The sequence below is a fragment of the Ranitomeya variabilis genome, chromosome 5 (genome assembly GCF_051348905.1).
Source record: "Ranitomeya variabilis isolate aRanVar5 chromosome 5, aRanVar5.hap1, whole genome shotgun sequence".
In the NCBI taxonomy this organism is placed as follows: Eukaryota; Metazoa; Chordata; class Amphibia; order Anura; family Dendrobatidae; genus Ranitomeya; species Ranitomeya variabilis.
Genome location: NC_135236.1, coordinates 179842220 through 179864547, shown reverse-complemented (window position 1 = coordinate 179864547; position 22328 = coordinate 179842220). Strand labels below are relative to the sequence as shown.

The 22328-nt window shown below is 43.7% G+C and overlaps 1 protein-coding gene across 2 annotated transcripts in view; it reads left to right on the top strand.

Moving 5' to 3' along the window:
- The window catches only part of MAP1A (microtubule associated protein 1A), a 394919-nt gene that overhangs the window by 299383 nt on the left and 73208 nt on the right, over nt 1-22328 (top strand). For both annotated transcript variants that reach the window (XM_077263606.1, XM_077263607.1), the window contains 2 exons: nt 16703-16785; nt 19666-19806. In XM_077263606.1, coding sequence (XP_077119721.1) covers nt 16703-16785; nt 19666-19806 — 224 coding nt within the window. The remainder of the gene's footprint in view (nt 1-16702; nt 16786-19665; nt 19807-22328) is intronic.

The window sequence follows — 22328 nt, the reverse complement described above, 5'->3', positions numbered from 1 at the left end:
CACATCTAGATACATTCCTTAAGGGGTCAGTTGTGAGAGTTTCCACTGTTTAGACACATCAGGGGCTCTCCAAATGCGACATGGCTATCGTTGTCTCGATTACAATCATTTTTGCTTTTAAAAAGTCAAACGGTGCTCCTTTCTTTCTGAGTCCTGCCGAGCGCTCAAACAGTAGTTCCCCCCCACATAAGGGGTATCAGCGTCCTCAGTAGAAATTGAACAACAAGTTTTGGGGTCCATTTTCTCCTGTTACCCTTGTGAAAATAAAAAAATTGGGTCTAAAAGAACATTTTTGTGGGAAAAATGTGATTTTTTTTTTTATTTTCACGTCCCTACATTATAAACTTCTGTGAAGCATCTGGGGGTTCAAGGTGCTCACCACACACATCTAGATATATTCTTTGGGAGTCCAAAATAGGGTCAGTTTTTTTTTCTACTGTGTAGGCACATCAGGGGCTCTCCAAACGCGACATGGTGTCCGTTCTAGATTCCAACCATTTTTTACTTAAAAAAGTCAAACGGTGCTCCTTCCTTTTCGAGCCCATGCCTTGTGCCCAAACAGCAGTTTTCCTCCACATGCGGGGTATTGGCGTGCTCAGGAGAAATTGCACAACAAATTTTGGGGTCCTTTTTTTCCTGTTACCCTTTTGAAAAGAAAAAATTTGGGGCTACAGTAAAATTTATGTTAAAAAAATGTTCATTTTTCTCTTCTACGTTGCATTAATTCCTGTAAAGCACCTGAAGGGTTAATAAACTTATCGGATGTGGGTTTGATCAGTTTGAAGGGTGTAGTTTTTAGAATGGTGTCGCTTCTGGGTATTTTCTGTCACATATGCCCCCAAAGTTACTTCAAATGTGATGTGGTTCTTAAAAAATAGCTTTGTAAATTTTGTTGAAAAATGAGAAATTGTTGATCAACTTTTAACCCTTCTAACTTCCTAGTAAAATGAAAATTGTGTTTAAAAAATGTTGCAGATGTAAGGTAAAGATATGGGAAATGTAATTTATAAATTACTTTGTACAGCATGACTTACTGGTTTAATGATATATAATAATTGAAAGTTTGAAAATTGCTAAATTTTCCAAATTTTCACCAAATTTCTGATATTTTCACAAATAAACGCAAGTTAAATTGAACAGATTTTACCACTGTCATGAAAGTGCAACATGTCACAAGAAAACAGAAACAATGGGGTCCGTTGAAGCGTTCCAAAGTTATTACCACACAAAGTGACACTTATCAGAATTGTAAAACTTTGCCTGGTCATGAATATGGAAACAGGCTCGGACATAAAATGGTAAATGACATTGTCTACTGTATGGCACATATCATGTGATGTATTAGGAGAAATTATTGTTCATTTGCTTAGAGTTTTTTCTGTCTACTATAATTCAGAGAATTAGAAACCAGGACCAATTCTACAAATAAATAAATATGCAAATATACTAATATGTATGATATCACTATTGAAACACTGAGAGGAGACTGTGAAGCAGCAGAGGTGCATAATGCATTTTGGATTGATGAGGGCTAGGATTACTAAATTATAGTCATAGTTAGCAGTAGTTTTTAAGTGAAACACGATACAAAATCAACATCTGTTAAAGCATATAGCAGCCAGCTTTCTGCTGTAGAGTCAGCCATTGATTGCTTTAGGATACACTATCTAGCCGAGGACGGATCCCCCTCCCGCTAAAATCACTGGAGGCTCCTAGCATCTGCCACCTCTAGATGTCTTTATTGTACTTAACAATTTTTTGCTTAAATAGCCCAGGGCATGCATTGCTATAGCCCATGGTACTAGCCATTTGTACAGTAAAACCTTTCGGTAAACAGGGCTTTTATTAGCATCTTAACCCCTTAGCTACCTCTGATACGCATTAAAACGGCGTCCGTCAAGGGTACTTATTCCTTCATTGCCGTTTTAAAACAGGGACTAAGGCTGTAGCACCACCCAGAATCATGATCAGGGTTGGATTTTCTAATGTCCAATCACATGATTGCCATTATTCAGTGAATAGCGGCAATCAAAAAAAAAGTGTGTTGGCTGTTTAAATTATTTTTTTCTCTTCTGACATGATATACATCTCAGAGAAGAGAGAAATGATGCCCCTCGAGACCACCTGGTATCTCCACCATCCCGGGGCCCTCCTGACCCATCCCCCAGCCCGGCATCATCTTCCTGGAAAAAAGTGGTGGGCGCATGCGCAGTTTGTCCATCAAGATCTGCTGGCCAGTACCCTTCAACAATAGGAAATGTTTCCTATTGGTTCCTTTTGAATACTGTGATAGATCCTATCACAGTGATCAAAATAAAAAGATAGTCAATCATACCCCCCTTTGTCAACATCTTAATTAGATAAAAATGATAAAATATTTGCAGTTGAGCTTAGGGTTAGGGTTTGGGCTTTGATAAGGGTAGGGCTTGTCATGATCTGTACTTTTGCCCTGTCCTGTATTTGAATAATATGCCATTTGATGTATGTAACTGTTCTCTGGTTTCTATTAGCTGTAATTTATGTATTTAATTGTGCTAGGAGTTTACCTGTAACAATGTCTCCTTCCCCCAATACTTGCAGCCCTAAGCTTTAATGTAATTAAGTTTTGTCAACACTAGTGAAGGAATAGCCATTCTTCCTCTCAGCAGGTGGCTAGTCAAATGTACATACATCATAGACTAAGTGGAGCCGACCAGAATAGAATCTTCTGGTGGACTCAGCCATTGAATAGAAGGTGTGACCCCTACCCCCTTCATGGGCGGATCCCAGGAGCTCAGACAATCCATTCTTATTTTTTGAGATCAGATGTGAGTTGATGCTGGAAGGAGAAGGAGTGGGGATTCTTAGCTGAGGCAAGACCCCACGCCCATCTGGGACTGCGGAAGCGAACGGCGCGAGATTTGAACTGAGGACATATCTCGTCGTTCGTGAGATTGTTTGGGATCCCTTGGACTCGTGTGGACTATTATTTTGTTAGCTGGCACAAGGATTATCGGGAGGTGCCCCCGAACCTGTTCCGTTGGACTAATTGTGGACTCTGTAGATCTATCTGCATGTGTTGTTCCAGCGTTCTTGATAATAAATCTGTGGAATCATCCCTTGGCCTGTTGTCCCTTCTTGCTCTGCCGTAGACCCCATCACAAACTGGTGGCAGCAGTGGGATCAGAGCAGAAGGAATGGAGGACAACGGCCCAACATCGTGAACCAGCACCGCAGAGTACAAGAACTGGACTGTGGTGAACTTACAAACAAAGGCCTGTGAACTGGGAGTCAGCTACAAGGGGCTCTCCAAGGAGCAGCTAATTGAGGCTTTGGAAGGAGTTCGCCTGCAAGATTACGCTGAAGAAGGATCCTCACAGCAAATGGAGGAAAGACTGCAGCCGGAGGTAAATACCCAAAAGAGTCAGTGGGTTGTGTGGTACGAGGAGGAGTTGGCATTGCTGGGAGAGGAGGCCACCACAGACGATAAGAGAGAGGCCATTCACAGAGCTCAGGAGAGGGAGGTCAGAGCTCAGGAGATGGCATTGCTGGAGAGGCAGATCGCTTTGGAAGCAGCCAGAAGCTCCAGACAGACTGTAACCCCAGCACCCACCATGAGGGAACTCCCCAGAGTGTCCCGCAAAGACTTCAAGCCATTTAATGAGGCTGCAGGCGACATTGAGAGCTTCTTCCAGGACTTTGAGCATCAGTGTCGATTAATGGAAGTCCCGGACAGGGAGCGAGTCCGACATCTGGTGGGGCTCTTAGAGGGTGGAGCTGCCGCAGCCTATAGAGCTATGGGCCCTCGAGAGAACTGTGAGTATGCGGAGATTAAACTGACTATTCTAGAACATTATGCTGTGACGCCAGACACTTACAGGACTCAGTTCCGTACTTTAGCCTGCAATGAGGAAGTGTCTTTCAAGATGTATGCCCACAGACTCAAACAAATATGTCATCGCTGGCTGGAAGCAGAGGAGGCCTTAACCTGGGAGACCTTTCTCCAGGTTATCCTAAAAGAGCAGTTTTACTTCAAGTGCCCTGCTGAGATCCGGGAATGGGTGCGTGAGAGGAGACCAGCCACTGTGGAGGAAGCTGCAGCTCTAGCTGATGAGGTTCTCACCATCAAGCCTCAGTGGAAAAAACTACTACTCAGTGAGAAAAAAACTACCAGCCCCCCAACGCTGGCGGCCCCTGGTCCTTCGGCCTCCAATATTTACCATCCCACTAGACCACCAATTCATGGTGACCTTCGGGTGACTGTGCCTCGCACTACTCCTGCTCCACCTTTGGGAATACGACATGGAGGAAGAATCCCAGAGCGCAGATGTTATGGATGTGGGCAGCCTGGGCATCTGCAATTCCAATGTCCAGGTGTTCGGAGGCAGAACCGCTACAGACCGCCTTTGCCCGTTCATTATCTACAGACCCCCTCACCAGGGGAAGAGCTGGATATAGTCCCTGATGACTTGCCAAGTGACTCTGATACCCTGGATCCCCTGCCAGGAGTCTATGGGGTGTGAGCCCCAGCCACCTGTTCTTCTGAGCTTCAGCACAAACATCTACAGGAGGTCGTGCTGGATGGCCAAAAAGTTGTTGGCTTCCGTGACACTGGGGCTTTCCTCACCATAGCCGATCCCCGAGTAATTCAACCAGAAGCAATTCAAAAGGGACCAGGAATTGCCATTGAATTGGCTGGAGGCACCCAGAGATATATTCCAAGAGCGAGTGTGACCCTGGATTATGGCTTTGGGGCCAAGCAATGCATGGTCGGTGTGATGAGCGGCCTCCCTGCAGATGTTCTTCTAGGAAATGATGTGGGAAATCTTCATTGCCACTTTGTCGGTGCGGTAACCAGAAGTCAAGCCAAGAGGTCAGCGGATGTGGACGTGTACAACCCATCCATGGAAATGAGGCCACCAGAATTGCCGTCAAAGCCGGTGAGTGATTCTTCTTGTGGGGATAATATGAATGTTACTTGGGATAAAGTTCAGTTTAGACAAGAGGTAGAGACTGACCCCACCCTTGCTAGTTTTAGAGCTCGAGCTGAGATAGGGCAGCTAGGGGAGAATGGGGTAAGAATTATCAGAGAAAATGGACTTCTATATCGGGTTACCAATGCCGACTACCTAGATAAGCCCTGGACTTATAGCAAACAGCTGATTGTTCCCCAGAAGTACAGAATTCCCCTATTACACCTTGCTCATGACATTCCTACGGCTGGCCATCAAGGCAAAACTCGCACGGAGAGACGATTGACTCAAACTTTCTATTGGCCGGGGATTTCCCAAGCAGTAGCGCATTTCTGCCGAACTTGTGACATATGTCAGCGTAGAGGGCGACCCGGAGATCACCCAAAGGCACCCCTGCAACCGCTCCCTATAATAGAAGAACCCTTTCAAAGAGTAGCTGTCGATATCATTGGACCTCTTGCAAAACCAAGTAAATCTGGAAAGCAGTACATTCTCACTGTCGTGGACTATGCCACCCGATATCCAGAAGCTGTGGCCTTGTCAAGTATTTCTGCAGCCAAGGTGGCCGAGGCCTTGGTTACCATCTTTACCAGAGTAGGATTCCCCAGTGAGATCTTGTCAGACCAAGGCTCCCAGTTCATGTCAGAGCTGGTCCAGTGCCTGTGGCGCACTTGTGGAGTACGAGCGATCCGAACGACCCCGTATCATCCCCAAACAAATGGACTTTGTGAACGATTCAATGGCACTCTGAAGAATATGCTAAGGGCCTTCACGGACAGAGATTCAGACTGGGAGAAGTACCTACCCCATCTCTTGTTTGCCTATCGGGAAGTTCCCCAGGAGTCCACAGGGTTTTCCCCCTTTGAACTACTCTATGGAAGAAAGGTCCGAGGACCCTTAACCCTGCTCAAGGAATACTGGGAGGGGCAAGTTGAAGATACAGGAGCCCCTGTTGTCCCTTATGTCCTAAAGCTGTGAGAAACCCTGGCTCAACTTGCTAGTTTTGCCCAGAGTCATGTGTGGATGGCTCAAACCAGACAGAAGACATGGTATGACCGTAAAGCACGCTATCGGGAGTTTGTAGAAGGACAACAGGTCTTAATGATTGTTCCCCATCGGCAGAATAAACTGCAGACCACATGGGAGGGTCCCTTCCGGGTTCTCCGAAAACTAAATGACACCAATTATCTTCTTGCTTTAGATGATCAGGGGCTAAGACAAAAGACTGTCCATGTGAATATGATTAAGGAGTACCATGACCGGAACATTCCAATGATAGCAAGCTGCCAGCTGGCTTCAGAAGATGGTCAAGAGGATGAGGACTCCCTACCTGATCTCGTGGAAGCAGCGAGAGCCCCATCCACTGTGGAACAGGTTCCACTGGGAGATCACCTGGATTCCTTACAGAAAAAACAGATGCTGGGAGTGCTTCAACAGAGACGGGCTGCTTTCTCATCCCAACCAGGTCGAACCACCATCACCCAACATCATGTGGACACTCAGGGTATCCGTCCCATACAACAGGCTCCTTACCGGGTACCTGAATCAGTTCGACACACCATGCAGCACGAACTGGCGGAGATGTTACAGCTTGGGGTAATCCAGGCCTCCCATAGCCCTTGGGCCTCTCCTGTGGTGTTAGTACCCAAGAAGGATGGGAGTACTCGGTTTTGTGTGGACTATCGACGACTAAACGACCATACCGTCAGTGATCCATACCCAATGCCCCGTATTGACGAACTTCTAGACCGCCTGGCTGGGTCCCGATATGTCACTACCTTGGATCTCAGTAAGGGATACTGGCAAATCCTTCTGACGGAGGAAGGGAGAGAACGGTCCGCTTTTATAACCCCCTTTGGTCTGTATGAATTTCTAAACATGCCCTTTGGAATGAAGACTGCCCCTGCAACCTTCCAGAGAATGGTGGACCAGATCCTCCGGAGATGTGGTACTTTGCTTGTGCCTACTTGGATGATATCGCAATCTTCAGCCAGACGTGGGAAGAACATCTGAACCAAGTAGCCATTATTCTTGACCTGCTTCTTGCAGCAGGCCTAACCATTCGACCACATAAATGCCAATTGGGGATGGGTGAAGTTCAATACCTAGGGCATAGAGTGGGAGGAGGGAAGCTCCGTCCTGAACCTGCCAAAATCCAAGCTATTAGAGACTGGCCTGTACCCCAAACTAAGAAACAAGTTATGGCTTTTTTGGGCACTGCCAGTTATTACCGAAAATTTGTTTCTCATTTCAGCACGGTGGCCAAGCCTCTTACCGACCTGACCAAGAAAATGATGCCCCGGCTGGTGGTCTGGACTCCAGCCTGTGATGAGGCTTTTAACCGGCTGAAGGACGCTCTGGTCTGCGACCCTGTTCTGGCTGCTCCAGACTACAAGAGGAGATTCATTGTGCAGACTGACGCCTCTGCTTATGGACTGGGAGCTGTACTCAGCCAGGTGAATGCAGCTGGGGATGAGCACCCCATTGCCTACCTCAGCCGGAAATTGCTGGACCGAGAAGTGGCCTATGCAACTATTGAAAAAGAATGTCTGGCTGTAGTGTGGGCCCTCAGGAAACTAAGACCGTATCTGTATGGACGAGAATTCACTGTGGTTACTGATCACAATCCCCTCATCTGGCTGAACAGAGTCTCTGGGGACAATGGACGCTTACTACGATGGAGCCTGGCTCTGCAGCCCTATAACTTTACCATACAGTATAGAAGAGGCAGCCAACACCAAAATGCAGATGGACTGTCCAGGCAAGAGGAGCCCTGAGTCTGGTCAGCCATGCCTGTGTGTACTTAACCAGCGACCTGTGGAGGTCCCTAGTACGTACACAAATTGGGAGGGGAAGGGATTGTCATGATCTGTACTTTTGCCCTGTCCTGTATTTGAATAATATGCCATTTAATGTATGTAACTGTTCTCTGGTTTCTATTAGCTGTAATTTATGTATTTAATTGTGCTAGGAGTTTACCTGTAACAATGTCTCCTTCCCCCAATACTTGCAGCCCTAAGCTTTAATGTAATTAAGCTTTGTCAACACTAGTGAAGGAATAGCCATTCTTCCTCTCAGCAGGTGGCTAGTCAAATGTACATACATCATAGACTAAGTGGAGCCGACCAGAATAGAATCTTCTGGTGGACTCAGCCATTGAATAGAAGGTGTGACCCCTACCCCCTTCATGGGCGGATCCCAGGAGCTCAGACAATCCATTCTTATTTTTTGAGATCAGATGTGAGTTGATGCTGGAAGGAGAAGGAGTGGGGATTCTTAGCTGAGGCAAGACCCCACGCCCATCTGGGACTGCGGAAGCGAACGGCGCGAGATTTGAACTGAGGACATATCTCGTCGTTCGTGAGATTGTTTGGGATCCCTTGGACTCGTGTGGACTATTATTTTGTTAGCTGGCACAAGGATTATCGGGAGGTGCCCCCGAACCTGTTCCGTTGGACTAATTGTGGACTCTGTAGATCTATCTGCATGTGTTGTTCCAGCGTTCTTGATAATAAATCTGTGGAATCATCCCTTGGCCTGTTGTCCCTTCTTGCTCTGCCGTACACCCCGTCACAGGGCTGTGTTAGGGTTAGGGCTGTGTTAGGGTTAAGGGTGTGTTAGGGTTGGGTTTAGGGCTTTGTTTGGGTTAGGGTTGTGTTAAAGTTAGGATTGGGGTTAGGGTTGTGTTAGAGTTAGGGGTGTGTTAGGGTTAGAGTTGTGCTTAGGGTTAGGGTTGGGGTTTAGGTTAGGTCTGTGTTAGGGTTAGGGGTGTGCTAGGGTTGTGGTGGTTGTGTTAGGATTGGGGTTAGAACTGGAGTTTTTTCAAAAGTAAAAAAAATTACGATAAGAAGGCTATTGCTGAGCGCAAGTGCTCGCTACTCAAATTTGTATCAGGTTCTCTGGTATGCGTAGAGTATCGCAAATCCCTGCAATTTTTTTGGGTGTCTAACAGCCGTAAAATATGTGGGGCAGGGACTTGAGCATGTCACTCAAGCACTTGCGATATTCGTTGCATACCCGAGCACTCGATGTAAACTGTTGTAGCAAGCACTTGCGCTTAACACTAATGATGACATATTCAATATGATGACCTAATGGTATCAAATTCTGTGTTGCACCTGTGGGTTCAAAAGGCTCACTATACCCCCGGATAAAATCCTTGAGGGGTGTGGTTTCCAAAATGCTGTCCCTTGTGGGGGTTTTCCACTGTTTAGGCACATCAGGGGCTCTCCAAATGTGGCATCCGCTAATTGTTCCAGCAAATTTTGCATTAAAAAAGTCAAATGCGCTCCTTCCCTTCCAAGCTCTGCCATGCGCCCAAACAGTGGTTTTCTCCCACATATATGGTATCGACATGCTCAGGAGAAATTGCTACAAATTTTGGGGTCCATTTTTTCCTGTTATCCTTATGAAAATAAAAAAAATTTGGTCTAAAGTAAATTTTTTGTGAAAAAAAAAAAAATGTGATTTTTTTTCCCACTTTCCACAAATTCCTGTGAAGCACTTGAAGGGTTAATAAACCTTTTCAATGTGGTTTTTAGCACCTTAGGGAGTGCAGTTTTTAGAATGGTGACACTTTGGGGTATTTTCTATCGTGTAGACACATGAAAGTCACTTCAAATGTGATGTGGTCCCTAAAAACTAATGGTTTTGTAAATTTTGTTGGAAAAATGAAAAATCGCTGGTCAACTTTTAACCCTTATAACTTCCTAACAAAAAAAATTGGTTTAAAAATTGTGCTGATGAAAAGTAGACATGTGGGAAATGTTATTTATTACCTATTTTGTGAGACATGACTCTCTGATTTGAGGGCATAAGAATTCGAAGTTTGAAAATTGCAAAATTTTCCAAATTTTTGCCACATTTCACTTTGTTTCACAAATGAACGCAAGTTATATCGAATAAATTTTACCACTATCATGAAGTACAATATGTCACAAAAAATAATCTCAGAATCAGTGGGATCCATTGAAGCATTCCAGAGCTATAACCTGAAGTCACTTGACGATGTACTTATAAAGTCGGCTGACAAGGGAGGCAATGTTGTGATGTGGCCAATTGACAAATATGAGAGGGAGTTGTTCAAACAGCTGAAAGTGAGGGAATATTACTCACCCCTCTTTCAAAACCCTATTCAAGTATTTTCTCAGCAGCTCTTTCTAATGCTTAATGAAGCCTATGAAAAGGGCATTATCCCTAAAAAAAATTCTAGATGGTCTGATGGTGAAATACCCCAAGGTTCCTACATTCTTCCTCCTTCCTAAAATCCATAAGGATCCCGTCGACCCCCTGGGGCGTCCTATAGTCTCTGACATGGGGGGCTCTGTGACCCAGTGTGTAAATTAATTGATTATTACCTTAAACCACTGGTTGAGACCCTACCCTCTTATGTCAAGGACTCCACGGACGTCCTGGTGAGGTTCGACGGCTTAACCTTGGATTCTGACATGCTTCTGGTCACTGCGGACGTCGAGTCCCTCTATACGTGTATTGATTATAATGATGGATTACGGGCTGCACGATTTTTCTTGGAGATGGGCAGCCTGGACAGATCCTTCACTGATTTGATATTGGAGCTATTACAATTTGTGCTAAATCACAATTTTTTCACTTTCAGAGACCGGTATTACTTGCAGAAGCGCGGCACTGCCATGGTGGCGGCTTGCAGGCCCGTCTGTGCAAACCTCTTTCTCGGGTACTGAGAGAGGGAGATTTTTCGGGGCGAGGGGGCGTGCTCCACTGACCATGTGCAGTGCTGGCTTCGCTATATCGATGACCTGCTATTTATTTGGCAGGGTCCGGTCTCTGGACTTGATGACTTTATGTCCAATCTCAATAGAAACCCTTTCAATATTAGGTTGACGTATAAATGGCATCGACAAAATATAGATTTTTTTGGACATTGCTTTATCTGTCGATGGTGAGGGGTCTGTTCAGACTGACATCCATCGCAAGGAAACATCAGATAATTAGTTACTACATTCCTCTTCTGCACATGCATACTCAACTATTAAAGCCATCCCCATTGGCCAATTTGCTATCTGTGTGGGAATTGTATGGCGTGCAATCTCAATAATATTCAGAGAGCTAAGACCTTTTGCTCAGCGAATGGGACTCGAGAATACACCATTACCCATTATATTTCCTGTACAACATCCTACATCATTTATTTTGCTCAATGCCTGTGTTCCAAGATATATATTGGCTTGACCTCCAGAAAGCTGCGGGTCAGAGTAAGGAAACACATTAGAGACATTTTTCCGGTGAGGGAGGTGGACGATCCTTCACATTCCATAACTCTGATCCCAGCGGCCTCAAAGTGAGAGGCATTGACAGAGTGTATGGTGGCATAAGGGGTGGTAATCTAAAACAGATACTGGCACAATCTGAAGTTAGGTGGATTGTTGAGCTGAATACTTACAGTGCCTAAAAGTAGTATTCAACCCCCTGCAGATTTAGCAGGTTTAATAAGATGCAAATAAGTTAGAGCCTTCAAACTTCAAACAAGAGCAGGATTTATTAACAGATGCATAAATCTTACAAACCAAAAAGTTTTGTTGCTCAGTTAAATTTTTATAAATTTTAAACATAAAAGTGTGGGTCAATTATTATTCAACCCCTAGGTTTAATATTTTGTGGAATAACCTTTGTTTGCAATTACAGCTAATAATCGTCTTTTATAAGACCTGATCAGGCCGGCACAGGTCTCTGGAGTTATCTTGGCCCACTCCTCCATGCAGATCTTCTCCAAGTTATCTAGGTTCTTTGGGTGTCTCATGTGGACTTTAATCTTGAGCTCCTTCCACAAGTTTTCAATTGGGTTAAGGTCAGGAGACTGACTAGGCCACTGCAACACCTTGATTTTTTGCCTCTTGAACCAGGCCTTGGTTTTCTTGGCTGTGTGCTTTGGGTCGTTGTCTTGTTGGAAGATGAAATGACGACCCATCTTAAGATCCTTGATGGAGGAGCGGAGGTTCTTGGCCAAAATCTCCAGGTAGGCCGTGCTATCCATCTTCCCATGGATGCGGACCAGATGGCCAGGCCCTTGGCTGAGAAACAGCCCCACAGCATGATGCTGCCACCACCATGCTTGACTGTAGGGATAGTATTCTTGGGGTCGTATGCAGTGCCATCCAGTCTCCAAACGTCACGTGTGTGGTTGGCACCAAAGATCTCGATCTTGGTCTCATCAGACCAGAGAACCTTGAACCAGTCAGTCTCAGAGTCCTTTAAGTGATCATGAGCAAACTGTAGACGAGCCTTGACATGACGCTTTGAAAGTAAAGGTACCTTACGGGCTCGTCTGGAATGGAGACCATTGCGGTGGAGTACGTTACTTATGGTATTGACTGAAACCAATGTCCCCACTGCCATGAGATCTTCCCGGAGCTCCTTCCTTGTTGTCCTTGGGTTAGCCTTGACTCTTCGGACAAGCCTGGCCTCGGCACAGGAGGAAACTTTCAAAGGCTGTCCAGGCCGTGGAAGGCTAGCAGTAGTTCCATAAGCCTTCCACTTCCGGATGATGCTCCCAACAGTGGAGACAGGTAGGCCCAACTCCTTGGAAAGGGTTTTGTACCCCTTGCCAGCCTTGTGACCCTCCACGATCTTGTCTCTGATGGCCTTGGAATGCTCCTTTGTCTTTCCCATGTTGACCATGTTTGAGTGCTGTTCACAAGTTTGGGGAGGGTCTTAAATAGTCAGAAAAGGCTGGAAAAAGAGATAATTAATCCAAACATGTGAAGCTCATTGTTCTTTGTGCCTGAACTACTTCTTAATACTTTAGGGGAACCAAACAGAATTCTGGTGGGTTGAGGGGTTGAATAATAAATGACCCTCTGAAAAAACTTTTCCCAATTTAAAAAAAAAAATAAACAAAGAAATAACATTCTTTTTTGCTGCAGTGCATTTCACACTTCCAGGCTGATCTACAGTCCAAATGTCACAATGCCAAGTTAATTCCAAATGTGTAAACCTGCTAAATCTGCAGGGGGTTGAATACTACTTGTAGGCACTGTATGTCCCCATCTGGACTGAACGAAAAACTGAGCTTTGCACCATTTTTATAGCTCTCTGCTTTTTATCTCAATTGTGTATGTTTGTCATATTTTTTATTAATTTCTGTTATTTTTTCCTTTACTCTTAGTAATTTGTCCGTATCCATCTTGCTTGCGCTAAGTGATTCTGTGATATTCACCTCCTATAATGGGAATTCTCTGATGGGGTACAAGCTGGAATAGAAAGGAAGAGATCGCTGATACCATTGTTTATCTAATTTTTGTATTTCTTGAATAATATGGATGTTAAAATGGTGCTTACGGTATTTTTTCTCTTCTCTTCTTATGACCATATATATGCTGATATGGGTGACGGGATTTTTGTGTAAATTGAGCACGTATATACAAGATTCTTTTGTGTCTCTACAGTTGGGATATCTCTCCTTATGCAATTATTGGGATATTTGAATTACTATGTGGGCATGAGATATGTATTTTTTATATTCAAACAAATTTTCCTGCTTGCTGCATTATTAGTATGTCACATTTGACATCGGTATGGCCATATAATCGAAGCCCCATTGTTTTTATCACATATGCATATATTACAAACAAGTAAACATACTTACCTATCCTTCGTCTTTAAAAAAAATGGCTACGCGCATGTGCACTACGCCCGGGATCCCTGCATTGATCAAAGGCTTCTACTAACTGCCGGTAGGTGGAGGTGATGTCATGGAGGATTTCCTCCCCGCATGCCGGGATTGAGTGCCGGTAATCAATGCACCTGGGACCCTGGGGCATTGGCGTCATGCGCGATTTACTATTCGCCTTAGACACATTTTGATGGGTGATAAAAGCCGGATGAGGTAGGGCATGACTCAAACAACTCCCCTTGAGAAAGCATTCCGCGAAACGCGTGTCAGGGCGTTAGTGGTACGGTGGTCGGGCATCTGATTCTGATGGGTATGTCTTAGATTTTACATGCGATACTCTGCTCTGCACTTTTTGCACTGTTAGCACTTTATGATCTGTAATATTTAGCATGAGTAGGACGCTATATATACTATCTCTGAGAGAGATGTGTGTTATGTAAGTCTCTGTACTATCCCATAACCCGTTACTTTCCCATTCTACCATGTGTGGTTTACTTGAGTACACTCTTTTCCTCTTACTTTATGTATGTCAATTAGTATTTTAATGAATTTTTGTACTATATATCTTTCAATAAAATGTACTTTTATGTTATACCTCTCTTTGAGTGGTGTGTATGGATACTTGTGATCCAACCCTTTTGTTATGAACCTCGTAAAGTGGCACTGGTCAGAATTGTAAAATTTGGCATAGTCATTAAGGTCAAAATTGGCTCGGTCATTAAGGGGTTAACTTTTATAGATGCACTGGCTAGTGATCTACACCCCATGAAAAGATTGCTTACCCTGACTCTGATAAGCTATACAATACAGAAGTCTATTCTATATTATACTATATGTGCACACCTTAATCTGCCCGAAGTGTCGTTTGGACTTCTTTATCTTTTTATACACTTTTCAAGCGAGGGGTGGTAGTTGTTTACCAAACCAGGCAGCTGGGTAGTTTTTCATCTTGTAACAAAAAAGAAAGTCCAGCTCACCATAGTCGTAATCCCAGAAAGCTCGGAGCACGGAAACGCTGTGTCAGGACGTAAGAAGACCGGAAATGAAAGAAAAAATTCCAGCTCAACGAGGTGATGAAAAGTAAAAACTTGGTACTTTATACACTTCATATAAGAAGCAGAGGATGAGACATCAGCACAATATAATTAAAAACACTATCTACGCGTTTCAGGTGACAAGGCACCCTTATCATGACTAAGGGTGCCTTGTCACCTGAAACGCGTAGATAGTGTTTTTAATTATATTGTGCTGATGTCTCATCCTCTGCTTCTTATATGAAGTGAATAAAGTACCAAGTTTTTACTTTTCATCACCTCGTTGAGCTGGAATTTTTTCTTTCATTTCCAGTTTTTCATCTTGCCTAGCGCTAGTGTCTCATTAACTCCTTTTTATCCTGTATTCTTTATTATCCTGTAACTAATGGGAGGCATTTCCGTTGTAAAAAACAGGTTTCATATGGAGTATGAGGCTTACTAAAGGGAAAGGGTGGATTTACATTGCCCTTTTCTGTGGCATTTAACGACTACCAATAGGTAAATATTTACTGTTCGACTGTGGTTTAATACCCTGTTTTCACCATCATACTGCTCTTAATGATGCACACTGAGCAATCTGTAACTGATTGCTCCATCAGCACAGGCTACCAGTGTTCTTTTTAACTTATGTCTGTTTACCCAGGATGATGTGCTGCTGAGAGCGATGATCTTTTGTGCAGCACATAAAGTCATCAACAGCCTGTTTAAATTGCAAGTTTATCGTGAAACCAGTATTCCTAGGAACTCTTGTTCATGATAATCTTATAGTCTAAATGGACAAAGATTATTAAACCGTTAAGAACATCGGATTTTTTTGTTTTTTGAGCTATAGTTTTTTTCCTTCCATGTTCTAAGACCTACAAGTGCTTCTCACGTAATTAGAATATCATCAAAAAGTTAATGTATTTCACTTCTTCAATACAAAAAGTGAAATTCATATATTATATAGAGTCATTACAAATAGAGTGATCTATTTCAAGTGTTTATTTTTGTTAATGTTGATGATTATGGCTTACAGCCAATGAAAACCCCAAAATCATTATCTCAGTAATTTAGAATACTTTATAACACCAGCTTGAAAAATGAATTTAAAATCTGAAGTGTGTCAATGATTGCCTTTTGGACATCTGTCAAGTCAGAACTCTTCCCCATGATTGTGGAGCCTAATGGACCTTTTTAAATGCTTACAAAGCCTTTGAAGGTGTTTTTGTTAATTATTTTAATTTACTGAGATTCTATTTTTGCGCAGCCTTGTTTTGCGCAAAAGTTTTTCAACTATTCAATGCCAGAATTTTGTCTTAAAAACTTTGACGAATCATATCTTTTTACCCCTTCCAGTACAGAGCTGTATTCATAATTCTTCAGGGTTCTGAGCTCATTTCTCTCAGTAGTTACTGATTCTACTTTAGTGATAGTCGTTACACCAGTGTCTGTGCAAAAATTGAATGTTGTGAAACACAAGCTCTACAATATTTTAGTCCAGCGGGGAGCATGGTGTTGTTGTGCAGTTCTGACGTTTGGATGGTGTGCAGTGCCATATAAAATGATTTTATTAGAAACCAAACAAATTTTTTTAAGGTTGGAGTCACACATAGAAGTTTTTGAGGCAGCTTTTCATGTTTTTTTCCCTACAAAACAATATATCAAAAGAAAAAAAAACTCAACATCATCTATATTATTTACATGTTTGACTTTAATGAGACATTTTTATAAAAATGTTCTTTTTGCAACCCAACAACTTGATGTCGGGATTTCTTAGTTGTACCCTTTGTACCAATGTAAATTCCTGAATCACTTACAGCTGTGAAGATAATATCTTACATTTGCTGAATACAAGTGTTGAGTGGGAGGAAAATTACAAACTGATTTGGGAGTAAAATGAATAAAATGCTTTTTGTTACTTGTACTTAAATCACTGTTTTCCTCAAGTCAACATTATAGAAAAGTCCTTAATTTTCAACTGTGTTCTATGTGGAGGTTAAACGAATGAATGAATGAAACCAAATTATGTACTGAGATTAATTGACAGTTGTGCCATTTAACAATACATTATTTTTTTTCTGTAGGCCAAAGGACTTTGCAGCATCAAAGTGATGTTCTAGAGACAGTGATCCTGGTGAATCCCAACTCAGACAGCATTGTTTATGAGGTACTGTCTATCATTAGGAGAATGATCTGTACTCTTATTAAATCATTGTATAAAGTCATATTCGACACTCTTGAAATTTTGAACGAGGTGCCCAAGTAGGGTATCCAGCCTGTAAGTCACAACGTCAAAAAACTTGGCACTCAGATAGAACTGATATGTGAAATGAAGTTCCTTTTTGTTTTGCATTCAATGATGTTTAATGTTTCGGTCCTGTTTGGGACCTTCATCAGAACTAAATTAAACGGGAGATGGGGAAGTACAGGAAAAAAAGAAGGGATGAGTGTGTCATATAATCATACTGACAAATTAATAAATTTAGTACATGCAATGACAAAACGGATTCATGAAAAAAAGCAATTTTTTGTTCATAACAAGAAACATGTCAATAGTACACAAATAGGGAACAATGAATAAAGTAGCTACTTGAAGCCTGTGTAGAGAAAAGAAATCATACTTTACGATAATCCATGAGAAAAAAGGGGAAAGGGAATACCAAAAAAACAGAAGTAGAAGAAAATCGACAAAACGAGTGGAAAAAGGTTAAGGGTAAGGGAAGAGCCATGCAGACCAGGATAGGGATGAGGGGACCATGCGTACCAGGATATGGATGAGGAACCATGCATACCAGAATAGGGATGAGGGGGCCATGCATACGTGGATGGGGATGAGGAGGCCCTGCATACCAGGATGGGGATGAGGTGACCGTAGAGACCAGGATAGGAATGAGGAGGCAGTGCAGACCAGGATAGGAATGAGGAAGCCGTGCAGACCAGGATAGGGATGAGGGGACCATGCATACCAGGATGGGGATGAGGAACCACGCATACCAGAATAGGGATGAGAGGGCCATGCATACAAGGATGGGGATGAGGGAGCCATGCATACCAGGATGGGGATGAGGGGGCGTACAGACCAGGATGGAGATGAGGTAGCTGTGAAAGCCAGGATAAGGATGAGGGGATAATGCATACCCGGCTTATACTTGAGTCAATAAGTTTTCCCATTTTTTGTGGTAAAATTAGGTGCCTGAAAAACTTGGCTTATGCTCTAGTATATACGGTAGTAGTAAATTGCAATTTGTTTTTTACATGCACTATTCTACAATATTAATTTATGAAGATGGCAATAACCCTTTAAGGAGAAAAACTGCAGAACTTTAGCTTTGGAAAAGAACTGGATGTAAAGATGGCTGCATAACCCAGATATCTGTTGGTCAAATGCTTGATAGCCATTCTTCCCAATCTCTCCACACACTTAAGGCCCCATCTCACATAGCGAGATCGCTAGCGAGATCGCTGCTGAGTCACAAGTTTTGTGACGCAACAGCGACCTCAGTAGCGATCTCGCTATGTGTGACACGTACCAGCGACCAGGCCCCTGCTGCGAGATCGCTGGTCGTGTCGGAATGGCCTGGACCTTTTTTTGGTCGTTGAGGTCCCGCTGACATCGCTGAATCGGTGTGTGTGACACCGATCCAGCGATGTCTTCACTGGTAACCAGGGTAAACATCGGGTTAGTAAGCGCAGGGCCGCGCTTAGCAACCCGATGTTTACCCTGGTTACCAGCGTAAATGTAAAAAAAAAAAAACAGTACATACTCACCATCTGATGTCCGTCAGGTCCCTTGCCGTCTGCTTCCTGCTCTGACTGAGTGCCGCCGTACAGTGAGAGCACAGCACAGCAGTGACGTCACCGCTGCGCTCTGCTCTCACTGTTCGGCGGCACTCAGTCAGAGCAGGAAGCAGACGGCAAGGGACCTGACGGACATCAGATGGTGAGTATGTACTGTTTGTTTTTTTTGGTAACCAGGGTAAACATCGGGTTACTAAGCGCGGCCCTGCGCTTAGTAACCCGATGTTTACCCTGGTTACCCGGGTGCTGCAGGGGGACTTCGGCATCGTTGAAGACAGTTTCAACGATGCCGAAGTCGTTCCCCTGATCGTTGGTCGCTGGAGAGAGCTGTCTGTGTGACAGCTCCCCAGCGACCACACAACGACTTACCAACGATCACGGCCAGGTCGTATCGCTGGTCGTGATCGTTGGTAAATCGCTATGTGAGACGGGGCCTTTACACTTAGCTTGACTAACAGTGCATGTGTTCTCAGTGAGGAGAAGGGAAATAAGCTCCATTCAGACATCCCTGGCAGCAGCTGTTCTCTCATGAGCACAAAAGATCGGACATGTAGGAAATCTACATACCTGAGACTTCTTTTCCCTGGACCTTCCATCGAGGGAGAGTTGAGACACACAAGGTTACAGTAGAGGCCCCGTCTCACTTAGCGACGCTAAAGCGATCCCGACAACGATACGACCTGTCAGGGATCGTTGCTGCGTCGCTATGTGGTCGCTGGTGAGATGTCAAACAGTGAGATCTTCCAACGATCGCAGCTGCGATCTCACTGTTTGACATCTCACCAGCGACCTGTACAACGATGTCACATGGGAGCTATTATGACAATTCAGTGTCTGAGTCGTCAACGAGGTCGTTGGTAAGGTGTCAAACACAGCGATGTGTGCTACCCAGCGGGACCTCAACGATCAAAAAAAGGTCCAGGCCATTCCGATACGACCAGCGATCTCACAGCAGGGGCCTGGTCGCTGCTACGTGTCACACATAGCGAGATCGCTACTGAGGTCGCTGTTGCGTCACAAAACTTGTGACTCAGCAGCGATCTCGCTAGCGATCTCGCTTAGTGAGACGGGGGCTTAGAGCTCAACTTCGATGTTCAGTGTTCAATGTACAATAACTGCTTAAAATTATCCATTGGAAAGTTCTGCAAACCTGTTAATTAGTAACTTTACATGGAAATCATTTATATTGTATAGAATCTCTAAAATTATATATTATTTGACTAAAGGGCATTTCTAACTTTACTACTAGGTACGGTCCTTGATCACAGATCCTTCTGCTTACAAGCTCCTTATTCTGAGTGGCCAGTGCTCTGACCAGGAAGGAGACTTAATTCTGCAAAGTGGTACCTTTCCATTACATAGACTTGGAGAGGTGTTCAGTGATCCAGAAGTAAGTATATGAAAGACAAATATTGTATTTTTAAGACCATAAGATGAACCCCAGCTTTAGGCAACAGGAAAAATGAAAAACATATTTCCTACTAATTAAATCTTCCCTGACAGTGTAAAGAAGTTGAGGTGTTAATATGACAGATTTGCATGCACTAGGGTACAATAAGAAGGTAATACATCTAGTGTTAGTGTTGCTGTGCAGCATGTGTATGATATACATACGCACATTATGTACTCTCTCTTCAGTGCACACATGTACACAACACTGCTGCATTCACAGTACACACACAGCCCTGCTATAAAAGCTAACTATCAAATCTGGTACAGACACATCTCTGCTACATACAACCTTGATATATTCACAACTCTGCTACACAAATACACAACTCAGCTACAACACCGCTTACCTACATCATCAAACAGACAACAGACGTTGCTAGGCAGTTGGGAAGATTAGTGAGTTGGTGCCAGACAGCAGACTGGAGCAGTCGGAGGCAGAAAGACGGGTGAGGGGCCATGTATCTTGAAATGCTGCAGCTCCTAGATAGCGAGAGACAGAAGGGAAGAACAGCTTGTAGCGAGCGTGCCGGAGAGCAAAGCACAGGAGTGTGACAACAGGGGAGAATAGCTGGGACTGGGCTACATCCCCGATTGAGCGCAGACACCGGTAGCTGGAAGACCGAGGCTTTTGTGGGGCTCTAATACACATAGCACAAACCGGCAGGACAGCTGGATTATACATCACCTGTTCGCCCTAACACCCAGGAGACACAGTGACACATAGAGCCCGGGTCGTGATAGAGACCCTGTAAAAAGGCTTGAGTCACCTGTCATACGGGTTTGTGTCCTAACCTACATGGAGGACAGAGAGAACTGTGAGGACCTTGGACAGCTATAGGCAGCAAGGAAAGACACCACAGCGATAGTAGGAAGGCTTCTAATCCCAACTGGTAAGGGGAACTCCCAACTTGCTTCCAAGCCGGCCGGACCACCACCAGCACTTGTGATCCGGTACCCTGGACTGTGGCTGCCTGAATCGCTTCAGTAAAGAGGTAAAGAGACCTGCACCTTGTGTCCTCGTTCTTTCCACACCACTCACCATCACCTACAACATCGGGAGCCCTGGGGACCCAGCTTCACCTGTGTTAAGCCATACCATCCCTGCTGCCATAATATCACCCCAGTGGACCCCTTTAAGCAGCGTCGGTCCCTACTGACCAAATACAACAGGTGGCGTCACAAACTTGCTTTATTTCAACAACCCCTTTAAAGACTGTCCCTTTAACATGGGCGCCCAGGGCCACGGACCGGGTCGCCCGCCACCATGACACATCCCTTTAAGTAACGGACCCGTTACCGAGTGTCCCACGGCCCTGACAGGCGACTCATATATGCACACATTAAGCATACCCTTCCACATACAGTATTTAAGTTTCTTCCAAGGATGTAACTGATTACATGACCTGAAAGATCCTTCAGGTAGCTATAATCCTCAGCATCTGTGCTGCAGTAGAAACTATAGAGATGTGCAGGTCCTATTAGCTTTCTCTTTTGCCCTGCATTAATCAGACTGATCATTCTCAGGCAGGATGAGAGAGAGCTGTGCTGCTTCACAGTTCTCTGTTATCGTGAAGGATGTTGTGTCAGTATTCTCCTCGATCATAGTAAGATACCTTGTCTTTTTTGTCTTTGTCTTTCTATAAATTGTGTCTTCTTGTCCAACATGATGATTGTTTCCAGCAATGCAAATATTGTTTACATTTTATATACTGTTGCTTGCTATAAGCCTTTTAACTTTTCTTAGACTGCTGTAATACAGCCCATATATATTCAGGTGTTAAAAAAAAAATCTGACATAGCAGAAAGTAAATTGAGTCATAGTAAAGAGGTTTTGTATTTTATTGTTAAGTACTAATTTAGCTTGACATGGATCTTAATTAACATAAATTCTATGTACAGTATGTATTTGACAATTTTATTAAAAGGAATCTGTCACCAAGTATTTGTTGCCCCATCTGAGAGCAGGGTGATGTAGGAGCAGAAAAATTGATTGTAGCGATGTATCACTGGGCTGTTTATAAGTAGTTTTGATAAAATCACTATTTGCTCTGCTGCAGATCGAACAGTTCTCTTAATGTTGAGCTCAAATATAACCCGCCCACACCACTGATTGGCAGCTTTCTGCCCATGTACAGTGTACACAAAAAGCTGCCAATCATGCTTGACTACCTTATACCGTCATGGCCAAAAGTGTTGGCACCCTTGGAATTGTTCCAGAAAATGAAGTATTTCTCCCAGAAAATTATTGCTGTTACACATGCTTTGTTATATACATGTTTATTTCCTTTGTGTGTATTGGAACAGCACAAAAAATAGAAAAAAAGGCAAATTGCACATAATTTCACACAAAACCCCCAAAATGGGCTGGACAAAATTGAGGGTAAACAACTTATTTCAAGCATGTGATGCTCGTTCAAACTCACCTGTGAGAAGTAACAGGTGTGGGCAATATGAAAATCA